A 14,351-nucleotide genomic window follows, 5' to 3' on the forward strand; every position below is an offset into this window, starting at 1 on the left:
ACTCAAAAAGGCTGGCAATTCCTATTTTGGGATGACTTCCATGACTGTACAAGCCTAAAAACCAGAGTTACTTCTGGCAGTTTCAAATAAATATGCAATGGAAGTCAAAATTCTTTTCTTTTTTCTTTTTAAATCTTCAGTGTTTACAAAGTGCCCAATAACAAAGGTTCTCAGGGTGGTTTTACATGGGAAGAAAAATGAAGCCATAAAATATGACAATGCAATAAGGAAAATTATCTAACATACAATAAAACTAGCAATGATCTTTACACAACAGATCCAAAGAGCACTAAAAATATTTAAGAACAAAAATCCTGGGGGAAATAAAAAGGCCACAGTGTAAGACAGGCCATGAAATTGTGAAGCTTGGCACCTGTTTTGTTGCTGTTTCTTAACCATACATATCAAGGATTAGGGGCATGATCCAAATCTCCCCTTCTTAGATATACCAAAAGGGCACGTCTGTGAGGGATAGGAAAAGTAGCTGGGGATGGAGGCAGGGGGGGAAATCCTTTCCAGGAAGGTTCCTTCCCCTCAACTCCAATTCATCCCGGAGTTTACAGTCATACACAACTTCCTGTAAGGCTGATCAACACAGCTGGTCTCAGACAAGAAAAAGGGGTAAATGCCCTGCACTGACCATTCCCATTCATTTTCTGCATTCTATGATGGCTTTTGCCTGCTCTTCGGAGGTAAAGTCATTGAATGTGGATTACGTCCGTAGTTTATGGTTGATCTGCTCTAGTAGTGTTTAAAAATAATAATTTAAAGTATTTCATTAAAAGATTCTAGGGCAGCGTACAAAAGTATACATAAAAACTAATTTGGTCATAATATAGAATTACTTTTTAAACAAATAAAAAATTAGCAAAAGATGAAAGCAAATAAAATGCTTCAAAACAAAAGGGCAAAAACAGACAAAAATAATCTATTAGCACAGTCTTTTTACATTACTCCTGACATTGTTTATCTGCTTTTAGTTTATTGCGTTATTTTCTCTTGATTTCTTTCTGAGGCTTGATCTGTAGACATACATCAGAATGCACATCCAGCTGGGGCGGAGGTGGTGGGGGAAGCAGCCACCATCTCAAGCCAATGGCCATGCTGTGCGGGGCTCATGGAAGTTGTAGCCCAAATCTGGAGGACCCCAGGTTGAAGAAGACTGCCTGGGGGGATGCTTGCTTCCATAAACTGAATCCAGAGTTCTGGCAGCTCTTACTTTCTGTTTTCTGTGACCTGTCAATCCTCTGTTCACTGCCTAGAGCTCTAGGGCAAGTTTTCAAGCAATGGCCAAACAACACCCCTCTATCAGATTTTGCCCCTTTCCCCATTCCTGTAATGTAACCTTTTTGATCATCACCCTCGTCTCTTACTTTTTGTTATGCCAAAACAGACCACAAAACTCCAAAGAAACAAGAAAGGATGTTGTCAATAATTCTTTCAAGTCACATAGCAAATACATTTAGAGTCACCTTCCCCAGAATCTGGAATTACACAGAAGGCAAATGCGTAGCCTCAGGAATTGAGTGTCTGAGGGGGAAATCTCTCATTGCTCCTCAAATTATTGCAAGGGAAAGAATTTACTATCAAGGGCCTTTAAAAGGAGCCTACTGATGTGTGATCAATGTACAATAGTTATTACAGCTGGAGAAAGGCCATGTCCATAACTTTAGAACTTGTAGTAGTAGGTAGAAAGAGAAAGGAGGACACAATGAGAGTAGGAGATACAAATTAAGGGGCCCTCAAAATAGAGAGATTTAAGAGGAAGAAAAAATCCATTTTTATAGTGGCCAACCCACAGTAAAGACACACAAAGGAGGAACCAAAAGGCATAGGGTGACATTCTCCTAAGACTTCATCTGTACTGAATACAGGGGTTTGTTTTAGGCTGGTTAAAAGCGGAAAAAACTGTGTTCAAAGCAGCCCAAACTGGTTCATCAGGCTCCTTCTAACTGCCAAAGACCAGAAAGTTCAGATCTCTGATAGGGATGCAAGCCCTCAGGCACAGCAAAGCATGACATGATATAAATGACACAGTCTCTCAAATAAAAGCTAAGCTAGCACCAAAGAACAGAATCTGTTGAAAGCCGTACTATTCTCCCCCCTTAATGAATGCCCTTCTTGCACATCTATCTATTATTTCTCTTCTATATTCAATTCCATCTAAGTCTCTTCCTCCTCACAGTCTAACACCAACCTGTATCACAGTGCCTGCCCTGCCCAATTTTCACTTCCCAAAGCCATCTTATGGCTTTTTCCACCTTCATCCTCACACCATCTCATATTTGGTGGAGGTGGGTGGGGAGAAACTTCCATATTTTTCGCTCCATAAGACGCACCTGACCATAAGACACACCTAGTTTTTAGAGGAGAAAAACAAGAAAAAAAATATTCTGAATGAAACAGTGGATGTGTGATTTTTTTGGTGCCGGCTATAGCCATGGACATGCTATGTGATCTGATGGTGAATTTGGGGTGACCCAATGCAAAAATCCTGAGGATCCATGTGATTTTACCTCCCCCCTCCCAGGCAGCCTCCTTTATCACTAGAGTCCCTTATCTCCCTCCCATCACTTGCCGATCAGCTGCTCAGCGGCTTTGTTTCAACACCCACTTCCCTCTTTCTAAAAAAAAGAGCACGATCTGTTTTTCCCCCCTGGGAATTCGGCTCCAGGGACCACACATTCGCTCCATAAGACGCACAGATGGTTCCCCTTACTTTTTAGGAGGAAAAAAGTGTGTCTTATGGAGCGAAAAATACAGTATTTTTTCTTTTGGCTAGAAGTCATGTTTCCCTTTAAGGAACAACATACTTGGCCCATTCACATGCCCCATTCACAGTGTGGTGGGGCATCATCTGTACAGTAAAATGAACACATGGGGAAAAGGGATGCAGGGCAAAAATCTCTTTAAAACAATGGAGCACAGCAAAGTGAAGGGGAGGGAGGAAACAGGGTTTTGCTTCCGCTTCCCGGTGTGCCCTTCTTCATGTAAAGCAGTCATCTCCAATCTGGTGCCCTCCAGATATTGTTGGATCATACAACTCTAGTCATGCCTGACCACTGGCCTTGATGGCTTGGGCTGATGGGAACTGTAGTCTAAAATGTCTGGAGGGTTGATGAAGGTTGATGTAAAGAATAAATTCACCTCCCACACTTTACATGGGGCAGACATGTGGATAAAATTCTAAATAAAATAAATAACGCATTCAATCAGTAATACCAGAGTAAAATTGTATTGACTTAAAAAGCCTTTTTAAATGACTTAGTTGCATTAAACCTAACTTGGAGATAGATGATAGATAGATATTGCTGAATGTCAGTTCTACAATAAATCAGCTTTATTAGCTGCCACAAGCCCAAAAGGGACAGAGGAGGAAAATCCCATGTTCTTAAAGGGCCATAATCATTGCAAATTTATTTGGGTAATTGATAGTTGAGGGCATTTCCTCTTTTTAAGAACACAGACCATTTAAGAGGCAGCAGACCTGCACTTTGTGAAGACAAATCCTTTAAAAGGGGAGAAAATTTCCTCGGATACATGAACATTTGTTCCTTCTAGTACAGAACAATAGCTCTAGGAATGGGACACAGCAGGCAAATAAAACACATACAAAATGAGAGAACGACTGCACGGCTCCCTTTAGTTGGCTGTTTTGCAGGTACAAGCATTATCTACTTCTTTGTGACTGAACGTGCAGTTCCCCCAGCTACGCAACTGCACCATGCTCAGGCACAGGGGCTTAAAAAGCTAGAGGCAGATTATATGCAGATAACCACTTCATTGCAACACTTCATTCTACTGCAGGAACAGGCATGCTGCTGTACTCCGACAAGGATTGCAGGACCAATTCAGGCTGGCTGAACTGAAATCTGCCTACACAACACTTTATCACAATGTATCACACCCCAGAGATTAGTACACATCATCATCACTGGTGATCCTAAAGGCATTAATGCTTGTTTAGCAGCTTTTTGTACACAAGAAATGGTTTTGTAATGTGGAAAAGTGGCTTTAAAACCACTAAACTTCCAGTGCCTCTAGGCCCAAAGGACAAAGGCAGTTATTCTTCCTACATAAAATTCAGAAGAATCAAGAAGGAATTCTGAGCTACTGCTAGACTCAGCATAAAGGGGAACGTTTTCATTGAGAGAGACATGCTCATCCCAGAAAAAGTGGGAACACTTAAGGGCTGTGAGTAGGCTGTTTGTCTGGGCAACCGAGTCTGCAAGGGGTGGTGGCTTAGAACATGAATCCAGAGAGATTCTATATGAGTAAATGTTCACTATTGTGGATTAAGCAGCACTGCTGTTTTTTAAGCAGTCACTCTTACTTCCCAGAGAGCCTTTTAGTCTCTGACACAAAAAAAAGCAAGAGACACAACAGGGCAGTTTATGTATGATGCACCTGGACTAGGGAGAAGTTTGAGGGGAATTTCTGAGCTGTGTGCACCACTACACTGCTTGTTCGCATTAAATTATAATTTGTTTTAACTACATAAAAGCCATGCTTTATGAACGCTCACTGTGCCAAAATTCACTTACCTGAATGCAACAAATTAGTACCCAACCCTTGCTATATGCATTGCAGATTTCATGAGTAGGTACGCATTAGAAATTTCCCCACAGAAACCAATGGAAATCGTCAATTCATTATGCGAACGAAAATTGTTGCTTGTCATGCAAACGCTCACCTAGTGAATGATTTCCAGGGATTGCATTGTGTTCGTAAAGTGGGACCTGTGTGTATAGTTCATTATGATGCTCAAACCAGTGCACTATAATGATTAATCTCTGGTATTAAACTGTGAGATTGACAGAGCCACTTTCTGAACTGCTTGCTTCTGTCAATATGTCATATCGCTCATGCCAGTGGGATACTAACTGTCACATGCCAGGGCCCATGTCACTGTATGCTTCATTTCCAAACATGGGCACCTTGGCAGAGTTACACACTGCATTGATCTGGAAGGCATTCGGCAGCTGACACATGCAAGTTACTCTACAACAGAAATGGGCTGTTGGTGCAAATGATTCCCTGCTTTGAAAAAATCTTTTAGGAATAGGCTCCCCCCCCAAACCCCATAAAGTAGTACCTAAACTAATCGGTATCAGTTGTGAAACCTCAAGTATATTTAGGGCTCTCCAGCAATGCTGATTTATGCCACCTTCTTAATGGACAGTTATACAGTTCCTTCAGAACAGGAAGGGAACGTGACTGTAGCTCAGTGGTAGAGCACATGCTCTGCATGCAAAAGATCTCATATTCAACCCCCAGCACCTGAAGGTAAGGTGAGAAAAACCCCTGCCTGAAATCCTGGAGAAATCTGATGCCTATGTAGGCGGTGTTTCTCAAGCTTGTGTCCCCGGCTGTTGTTGTACGACAGCTCTCCTCATCCCTGTTCACTGGTCCTGCTAGCTAGGGCTGATGGAAGTTGTAGTCCAACAGCAGCTGGAGACCCAACCTTGAGAAACACTGATCTAGACAATATTGACCGAGATGAGCCAATGTTATGAATAAGCAGAAGGCAGCTTCCCATGTACTGAAGGCTGAGCCTTTGTGCAAGAAAGGTTTAGCACAAGAATGTGGCTTTGCCATCTCTGCAGAGCAGAACTCCTACTGCAGAGCTAATGAGAAAGGAACATTTAAGTACTTGACTGGTCAGCTAACTTCTTACGTACATAGCAGATATGCTGGTCTTATGAACATTGTAAAGGATGAAGAGGACAGGGGTGTGTTTATAAACATGTAAGGGGGCAATCTGTACACTGCTGAGATGCTATGCATCTCCCCTTCACGAACTATGGTGTTACATTTGATGGAAGCATCTGCTGTCTAGAGTGATCACACGTTAAAAGGTTCAGATCCTCAAGGATAGTCCCAGCTTTCCCAGAATTATGTCTTAAGCTCAGCTTTGCCTGCCAAGAGCACATAGTTTAAAGGATGGCAGAGCTGGGAGGGATTTGTGGACCATCTACTCTAATCAAGTCTCCACTCCAATCTTTCCAATGAAACAAATATTCTGCATTATCCCTATGTATCCTGCTCCTTTGCTGAATTTCTCTGCCATTTAGAACACCCTTCTGAACAACCCCATTCTCCTCAGAGAGTGAACAACCTCTCTTCTTTCAGATACCCTTTTTCATATATGGTCATGAGCATAGGTCACTCCTTTCCTCAATGGATTAGTCTTTTACACCCTTAATCATCTTGGTGGCTGTCCTCAGAAGAATCATTTCCCATTTGTCTTTATTTGCCATGACCTGTGCTCCCAAGATTGGATAGAGTACTCCATAAGTACTCTCATCTGTGCAGAAGGGAACAGTGAAATTACTTTGCATGAAATAAAAACGGTTGTCATGTTAGCAACCCAAGGTTGAATTAACCACTGCTGACCAATAGTGACTATGGGGCACTGATTTAGAGTCCTGCAGCCCAGGGGCCCTTAAATGGCAGCACTACATGAGCAACAGCCTCTCCTTTCCCCCCTTTTCCTTTTAAACATTTCACAAAACAGTTGCACTCTCGAGGAGTAAAATTCCAGGCAATCATGTTCACTAGTGCTATCTAGCACTCTGGAAAATAAAGATGGTCAGTGCAACTGTCTTGAACTTTGCACCTGCTCTTTAAAAAAAATGAGAGGAAAACAAAACAGCCAAGATGTTGCAGCAACTATTGTGGCTGCCATCACAGCACCACTGCTGCCAACACTGCAGAAGTCCCTTTTTGGGGTTGGTTTGGTTTGTTGGGGGGCTGGGTGCAAAGTAAAATATGGATCTGTATGCTCCCTACCTGTCACCTTAATCAGTTTGGAGGGCCTCACTACAACTAGCACTTATCACGGATAACAGTTCTGGAATTTGTCTTCCTAACCACAGCGTAGACATGTTATGTGAAGCGGTAACTGAAGTAATGTTCTTCTCCTAACCCACATGATACATATGAAAAGTTGCAGTATGGTGAAAGCAGCAATCTAAATTTTAGAGGAGGAAAGGGAGGAAAGGGAGCAGACAGTGACATTCTAACGTCAAATGGCCTGTCACCACTAAATATTTGGTAGAACATCTCATCTTCTGTCAAGTGACTCTTCTATGCTATTTCATATCGCTTCCTTAATGATTCAGCATTACTAAGTTCTAGGGATGTGATTCTGTCTGCATCAGCAAGGATATACAGGGCTAATGAACCCAACTAGGGGAGTAAGTAAACTTGGGGTTCACCTACACAGTTAAAGGAAACAGGTGTGTAACAGGAAAGCAATAATAGGCATCTAATTACAGGCTTGGCAGGATCAACTCAATGTGTATACTGATACATGCAACATGCTCACTAGCAGTGATGGTGTGAAATTGCATTACTCAGCCAATAATATTTAACCTTGCAAAGAAGGAAGGAGACGAGGTCCCAAGAGAAGAGGGTGTCAGTCCCAAACCATGCAATCTGCTGACAAAGGCTGGGGCGGGGGGAGGACTCTGTCACTTTCTAGCTATAAACAGCAATATGGCTTTTGTTACACAGCCTTCTACCTTGAGTTTAATTTCCTGGGAGGAACTTAGTTGCTTTCACCCCAGCATCCAAAATACTTTCCAAAGGCCGCCCAACATGGCACGATTCAGAAGGGTCTCCCAGGTCTGAGACCAATATACTGCCTGGGCGTCCATGCTGGCTCTTCCAGTTATCTTATTGGCCATTCAGTACAAAATCACAGCAAGCTTTTGTGTTACAAACCTGCTGAATTATGGTAATGACCTCTAGAGGGGAAATCATACTGTTTAAATCAAGGAGCAAAAAGGAACCGAGCAGAGATTTGCAAAGGCAAATGCACACACGGATACTTACTAATTGCTCCTGTAAAAGTTGGCTGCGTAAGGTCTTTTGGCACCTTCCTGTAGATGTCAAGCCTGGAAAAACACACATACAAAAATGCTATAAAACAGGTGGAGCATTTCACTATACACAGTCAACAGAGCTGAATGATGCTTAGAATTTTTCCATTAAGTTTTCCAACAACATCATTTCTCATTTTACACCAGAGTGCAAAAAACATCTTTTCACTCAGTTATGTAAGTGAACTAGTTTGCAATTACTACTAGCTAAAGTTTGACGGGAAGGAAACTGAGCGAGGGAGAGGGAGAATTCCTATTCTTTTAACTGTGTCTCACTCTCAACCCTGACTAACCGGAGGAGAGAGACCTGACAATCAATCCCTTTTCCAAGACAGCTCTGGTCTATAGACTGTGTAATAATCTACCACCACCCACCCAGGCAACCCCTATGAAATGTAAGTGTAGCTCTTTGGTTGCTTCCAGGAAGAATTTCAAGCTGAAATGGTAATCAGTGGATGCTATTAGCCTCTACTGTTTTAAATGGGCCTTGTATATTTTCTTGTTCTGCTGTTTTTAGCAGTATTTTATCCATTGCAAGCCACAGAAATTGATCTATAAACATTGTAACAGTATGGCAGTACAATGGACAGCTGAAGATAGCTTATTCAATTCATGTTGGTTCCAAACACAAGATCCCATTTTTAGGTATCAGAAGAGAGCCCTGCATCTGAAAGCACTTTGGTGTGAAGAGTTTAATCAGACTGGAAAAAAGAATCACTTTCAGCCTTCTAGCATGACACAATTGTATGTGTGTGTGGTTCCTTACAAACAGATCACACACACACACAGACACGAGGACTTTATCACCTCAACAAAGTCTGTAGCATCTGACATTTTCAGAGCTATACATATTTTACAGCCTGATTCATCTTTCCCCTCATTTATAATATTCCTGAACAAAATGGCCCATTTATGGACCCGCAGCTTCCCTGGGAACATCTGGAAAGCACTGTTTACATTCTTTCCACACAGACCACAGCAACAGCAGCATATGATAAAGAGCCCCATAGCAGCTCATGACATCATGGCCTCACAGGCAGAGGAAATAGCTAAACTTCCTGCTCACAGCCCATTAAAACCTCAGCACTGGCGTCGTCTCACTGAAATGACAATAATGCCTTGGCAAACTTGGCAAGGAAGCCAGGAGGAGAAAGAGAGGGGCTTTGGCGTGTAACTAAATAATTGGAAACAGGAAATAGCTGCAGGCTGAAGGCTGTAAAAATAACACTATGTGGATACTATAAAAGGAAGTGTGTTCTTGGAGGGAGAGACAGCCCACTGCAAGATTTTAAAATGTGTTGTCAACATTTCGGGGTTGGGGTGGTTTAATGAGAAGGATGATGTCTTCTCTGGAAATAAGGAAGTTTCTTCTCAGAACTTTTTATTTAAATCGTCTTAAATGACTGTCATCTGTGGAATGTCACTGGCAGGGCAGTGGAGGGGAAAACAGATTTAAGGGGGCAAAGAGATTATGTTACATGCATTAACAGAATTCATATATTTATAAAGGATTTTTTTTTTTTAGTAATTAAGTTGACCAGTGGTCTATCTACTTATCTCCACAAGATGTTTGCCAGTCAAGATGCTACTGTACTATTTGGGGCCTACATGGCAAATGTGGCAAGCTAGAAACACCTGCCAGCTATATAGCAATATATTTCTCCTTTTCTTTCACCCTTTTCAGTACAACTGCACTATAAACAGCAGTGTTACCATTTGACATTATTTGTCCTGGGGAAAGTGCTCTTCAATTTCCTCTGCATATGGCCCCAGGGAGCACCTAAAACCCATTAGAGCAGGAGTATCTAACCTGTGGCCCTCCAGGTGCTGTTGAACTCCAAATCCCATAGTCCTGCTAGTCAGCCATGCTGTTTGTGCTGGAAGCTCACCACTTGGGAAGAAAACCAGCATTGATATTGAGAAAGAACTGACACCTTGCGGAGGGGCGAATCTGTGACAATCATGGTCAGAGCTGAGAATCAAACTTTTTAAGACTAATACCCTCATCACTATTCTAACCTAGTGCAACTCTCAAACTTTGCACCAAGGAATACTCATCTGCCACAAAGAAATAAATTTGTGAAATAATTTTGCTGGATGCTATGAACTCAAAGCAGCCATTCACAGCGGACAGTGCCTGCTGGGAGCCTGCATGACTCATTGCTCTGGCCTTGCCTCCTTCTAATTAGCCGCCACAGAGACCAGGCAACTCTACTGAGTCCCACTATCTGCCTGATCACATCAGATCATGACAGAACTCCCCAACGGAGGCTGCTTTATGCAATGCTGCATGCGTTACTGCTCTGTCTCTGCCACCTTTCAATCAGAAAAAAAATGCCCAGGACAGTGGCTCAGGCAGAAACAAAGGCAATTGATTCCTCTGAACTCAAGTGTATCTTAATCTTAAAATCTACCCTTGGCAAGTGCAACAAAAGGTGGCATTGTTGAAAGCTTCTATTCATGGTTCCAGCCAGCCAGATATGCCCTTTTTCCAGGATACGCCATTCCCTTCTGCTTTGACCAGTTTTTAGTTCCCTCACCCCTCCCAACAGTCATCCTACTGCGTCCACTGTTTTTATCTTCTATGGGTCCTCCCCCCCCCCCATCTACAGATTCTTTTTGTACTTCTGCAAACCTTGGGGTCAGGTCTGTGCTTGGGCTGCTAGCAAACACCTCAGCTTGCTAAATCTGGTAGAATGCTGCAGTGCGATCAGCAACATGCCTCTCAAAGATGTACATGGCCACCACCTCTTAAGGAAAGTGATGCACAACCCGCTCACTAGGGCATACCTCCACCACAGAGGTAGGAGAGCAACAGCGGCAAGGGTAGCAGCTTTCAGAAATGAAAGGGGCGCGGGTTTGTGCATATGCCACACAGTCGAAGCATTCTGAGCACAGCCTGCCACTTAATTGCCTCTCAGGGTCGTTTTTCTCTCCATACACAAGTGAATCATTCTGGTGGTGAGTCACTGAAGAGAAATGAAATTCCTTAGCCACCTACACTCCACAAGTTCTCAAACAAAGCTGAGGTGTGTATTCAGGGGGGTGGACAGGGCTGGAGATGGGGGAAAAAATTTAACAGATAAATTTACAAAAATGTGCAGTTGTTCGCTGAACTACGGGAGAGGAAAAGTTTTCACTGCGGTATATTCAGTCTATTAGTTTGAACCACAGGTTTCCTCTACCCACAACCTCAATCACACTGTGTTATTTTGCACAAAGCACTCTAGAACTGAGAGGCACTTCAGGTATAGGCAAAATATTGTTAAACACAGAAACCAAACAGATGAAAAAAGTGAACAAAGAACAAGTTGAATCCACAGCTATTATTTTTTAAACAACCAGGGATAAGAACTGGATGTTTGGATTTGTTCTGTTGTTATTCTTTTTGCATGGAGTGGACGGGCATTGGAAGAAAGCCCCAATTTGTAACAAAGGAAGCCTTTCTTCCAGTGCAGATAGCAGGTGTAGAGGCCCAGATCCAGATCAGAATCACAGCAGGAAGCAAAGGGTTAACATCCCCCTACTCCCCAGAGTCCTGATATGGTTCATGAGCCTCCCGAGTCTGCTATGTACTTTTTTAAGCTATTTAAACAATTGTGTGAATGGCATCTCATCTAGTTTGGCCCTTACAGTATGTAAGAGATGGAATATACAGTCAGAGCAAGGCACATTTCCTCTTCCACAACTGTCCAAGCTAAGGATAAAAATTTCAGGTGTAAATTAGCTGACACCCATTTACAACATGCCCACTTAGGGCTAGTTCTCACATGCAACGGATGAGGAGACAAGCACTATGTTTGGGCAGCAGGAGGTGGGAGAAACAATCAGTCCAATTCTCCTCGCAGGATTACATGATGCTCCCCCACAGAAAAAATGAACAGCAACAAATGACCCACTGAGTTTTCTTTTTTTTTTTTTTATAATATATTTATTAAAGTTTTCAAATAAAGCATATATTAGATAAGCACTTATCATTGTCCATTTAACATCTCTCAATTGTTACATGGGACTCCCCCACACCTCCCGCATACACTTACATCATTATTAAATTAATTTCAAACAAATTATCATTTAACTCATCTTAATTAATAATCTTAATTTGGTTTGACATATAATTCAGCCTTAAATCTAATTTAATGGTAGACAATTATCTGCACTGGCATCCAATTCAGCACTCAGCCAAATTACAATATTTTTGTAAATAAATCTTAAATTTCCTCCAGTCTTCTTCCATCCTTTCTTCTCCCTGGTCTCGAATTCTGCCGGTCATCTCGGCTAATTGCATATAGTCCATCAGTTGCATCTGCCATTCTTCCACAGTGGGTAGCTCCTGAGTTTTCCAATTCTTGGCAATTAATATTCTTGCTGCTGTTGTTGCGTACAAAAAGAATGTTCTGTCCTCTTTTAACACACTCTGGCCGACAATACCCAGGAGAAAGGCCTCTGATTTCTTAGTAAAGGTGTATTTAAACACCTTTTTTAATTCATTATATATCTTCTCCCAAAAGGCCTTCACTCTAGGGCAGGTCCACCAGAGGTGAAAAAATGTTCCTTCATTATCCTTACATTTCCAACATTTGCTATCAGACGAATGGTATATTTTAGCCAGTTTAACAGGGGTCATGTACCATCTATACATCATTTTCATCACATTTTCCTTCAACGCATTACATGCAGTGAAGTTCAGCCCAGAGGTCCACAACCTTTCCCAATCTTCAAACATAATATTATACCCAATATCCTGCGCCCATTTTATCATTGTTGATTTTACCATTTCGTCATGTGTGTTCCATTTCAGCAGCAAGTTATACATTCTTGAAAGTACCTTAGTCTTAGGTTCTAACAGTTCAGTTTCTAACTTTGACTTTTCCACTTGGAATCCTAGCTTTTTGTCATTTTTAAACACTTCTTTAATCTGAGCATAGTGTAACCAGTCTCGCACTTTGTCTCTCATCTTTTCTAAACTCTGCAATTTCCAGTTGTCACCATCCTTTTCTATTATCTCCCAATATTTTGGCCAGTTGGCCTCCATATTGGCTCTTTTCCGAGCCTTAGCCTCCAGGGGTGACAGCCACCTCGGAGTTTTATTCTCCAGTAAGTCTTTATATTTTGTCCAGACATTAAAAACTGATTTTCTGACAATATGGTTCTTGAAGGCCTTATTTATCTTAGCTTTATCATACCATAAATATGCATGCCATCCAAACGCATTATTAAAACCTTCCAAATCCAAGACATCCGTATCTTCAAGAAGTAACCAATCTTTTAACCAGCAGAAAGCTGCAGCTTCATAATACAACTTTAAATCTGGCAGGGCAAAGCCCCCTCTTTCTTTCGCATCTGTTAATATTTTAAATTTGATTCTGGGCTTTTTGCCCTGCCAGACAAATTTAGAAATATCTTTCTGCCACTTCCGGAAGCACTCTGTCTTGTCTACAATCTGCAGTGTCTGAAACAAAAATAACATTTTTGGCAATACATTCATCTTGATGGCAGCTATTCGGCCTAACAAAGAAAGTTTTAGTCTTGACCAACTATCCAAGTCTCTCTTAATCTCTGACCAACATTTTTCATAATTATCTTTAAATAAACTCAGATTTTTTGCTGTTATGTTTACCCCTAGGTATTTAACTTTTTTAACCACATTTAGTTCTGTCTCTTTCTGAAGCTGTTCCAACTCAATATCTGTCATGTTTTTCCCCAAAACTTTAGTTTTTTGCTTATTTAACTTAAATCCTGCCACTCGACCAAAGTTTTGAATCAGTTGTAGTACTCTTTTCAAACTAGACTCCGGCTCCTGTAATGTCAGAACTAGGTCATCTGCAAAAGCTTTAAGTTTATATTGTTTCGCTCCGACCTGAATCCCTTCCACCAACCGGTCCCCCCTAATCATATTCAGGAGCACTTCCAGAACCGAAATAAACAGTAATGGGGAAATCGGGCAGCCTTGTCGTGTACCTTTTTCAATTTTAAACTCTTCTGTAACCACATTGTTAACTATCAGTTTAGCCTTTTGTTCTGAATATATTGCCTCAATCCCGTTCTCAAACCCCCGTCCCACTCCCATTTCTTTTAAATTCCCCTTCATAAATTTCCAAGAAATGTTGTCAAAGGCTTTCTCCGCGTCTATAAAAATTAAAACTGCTTTAGTGTTTATGTTTGTTTGTAAAAGTTCCAATATGTCTATGATGTTCCTTGTGTTAGTAAACATATGTCTGCCCGGGAGAAAGCCTGCCTGGTCTTTATGGATTATCTCACTTAAAACTTTCTTAAATCTTCGTGCCAAAACATCTGCAAATATTTTGTAATCCACATTTAAAAGGGAGATGGGACGGTAATTCTTGAGTTGTGTCTTTTCAGTTTCTGACTTTGGAATCAATGTGATAAATGCTTCTTTCCACGATTCAGGCGCCTTCTTCCCCTCCATTATTTCATTACTGACCTCCAACAAAGGTTGTATCA

The 14,351-nt window shown here is 41.5% G+C and overlaps 1 protein-coding gene across 2 annotated transcripts in view; it reads right to left on the minus strand.

The window, feature by feature from the left end:
- Positions 1-14,351, minus strand: part of ERGIC1 (endoplasmic reticulum-golgi intermediate compartment 1) — an 83,561-nt gene that overhangs the window by 47,652 nt on the left and 21,558 nt on the right. For both annotated transcript variants that reach the window (XR_014543130.1, XM_083594233.1), the window contains exon 2: positions 7,840-7,901. Coding sequence is in view for 1 of the 2 variants with exons in the window: in XM_083594233.1 (XP_083450359.1) it covers positions 7,840-7,901 (62 nt within the window). In the remaining variant the exon portion in view is untranslated. The remainder of the gene's footprint in view (positions 1-7,839; positions 7,902-14,351) is intronic.

Source organism: Podarcis filfolensis (genome assembly GCF_964270895.1).
Source record: "Podarcis filfolensis genome assembly, chromosome: 2".
NCBI lineage: Eukaryota > Metazoa > Chordata > Lepidosauria > Squamata > Lacertidae > Podarcis > Podarcis filfolensis.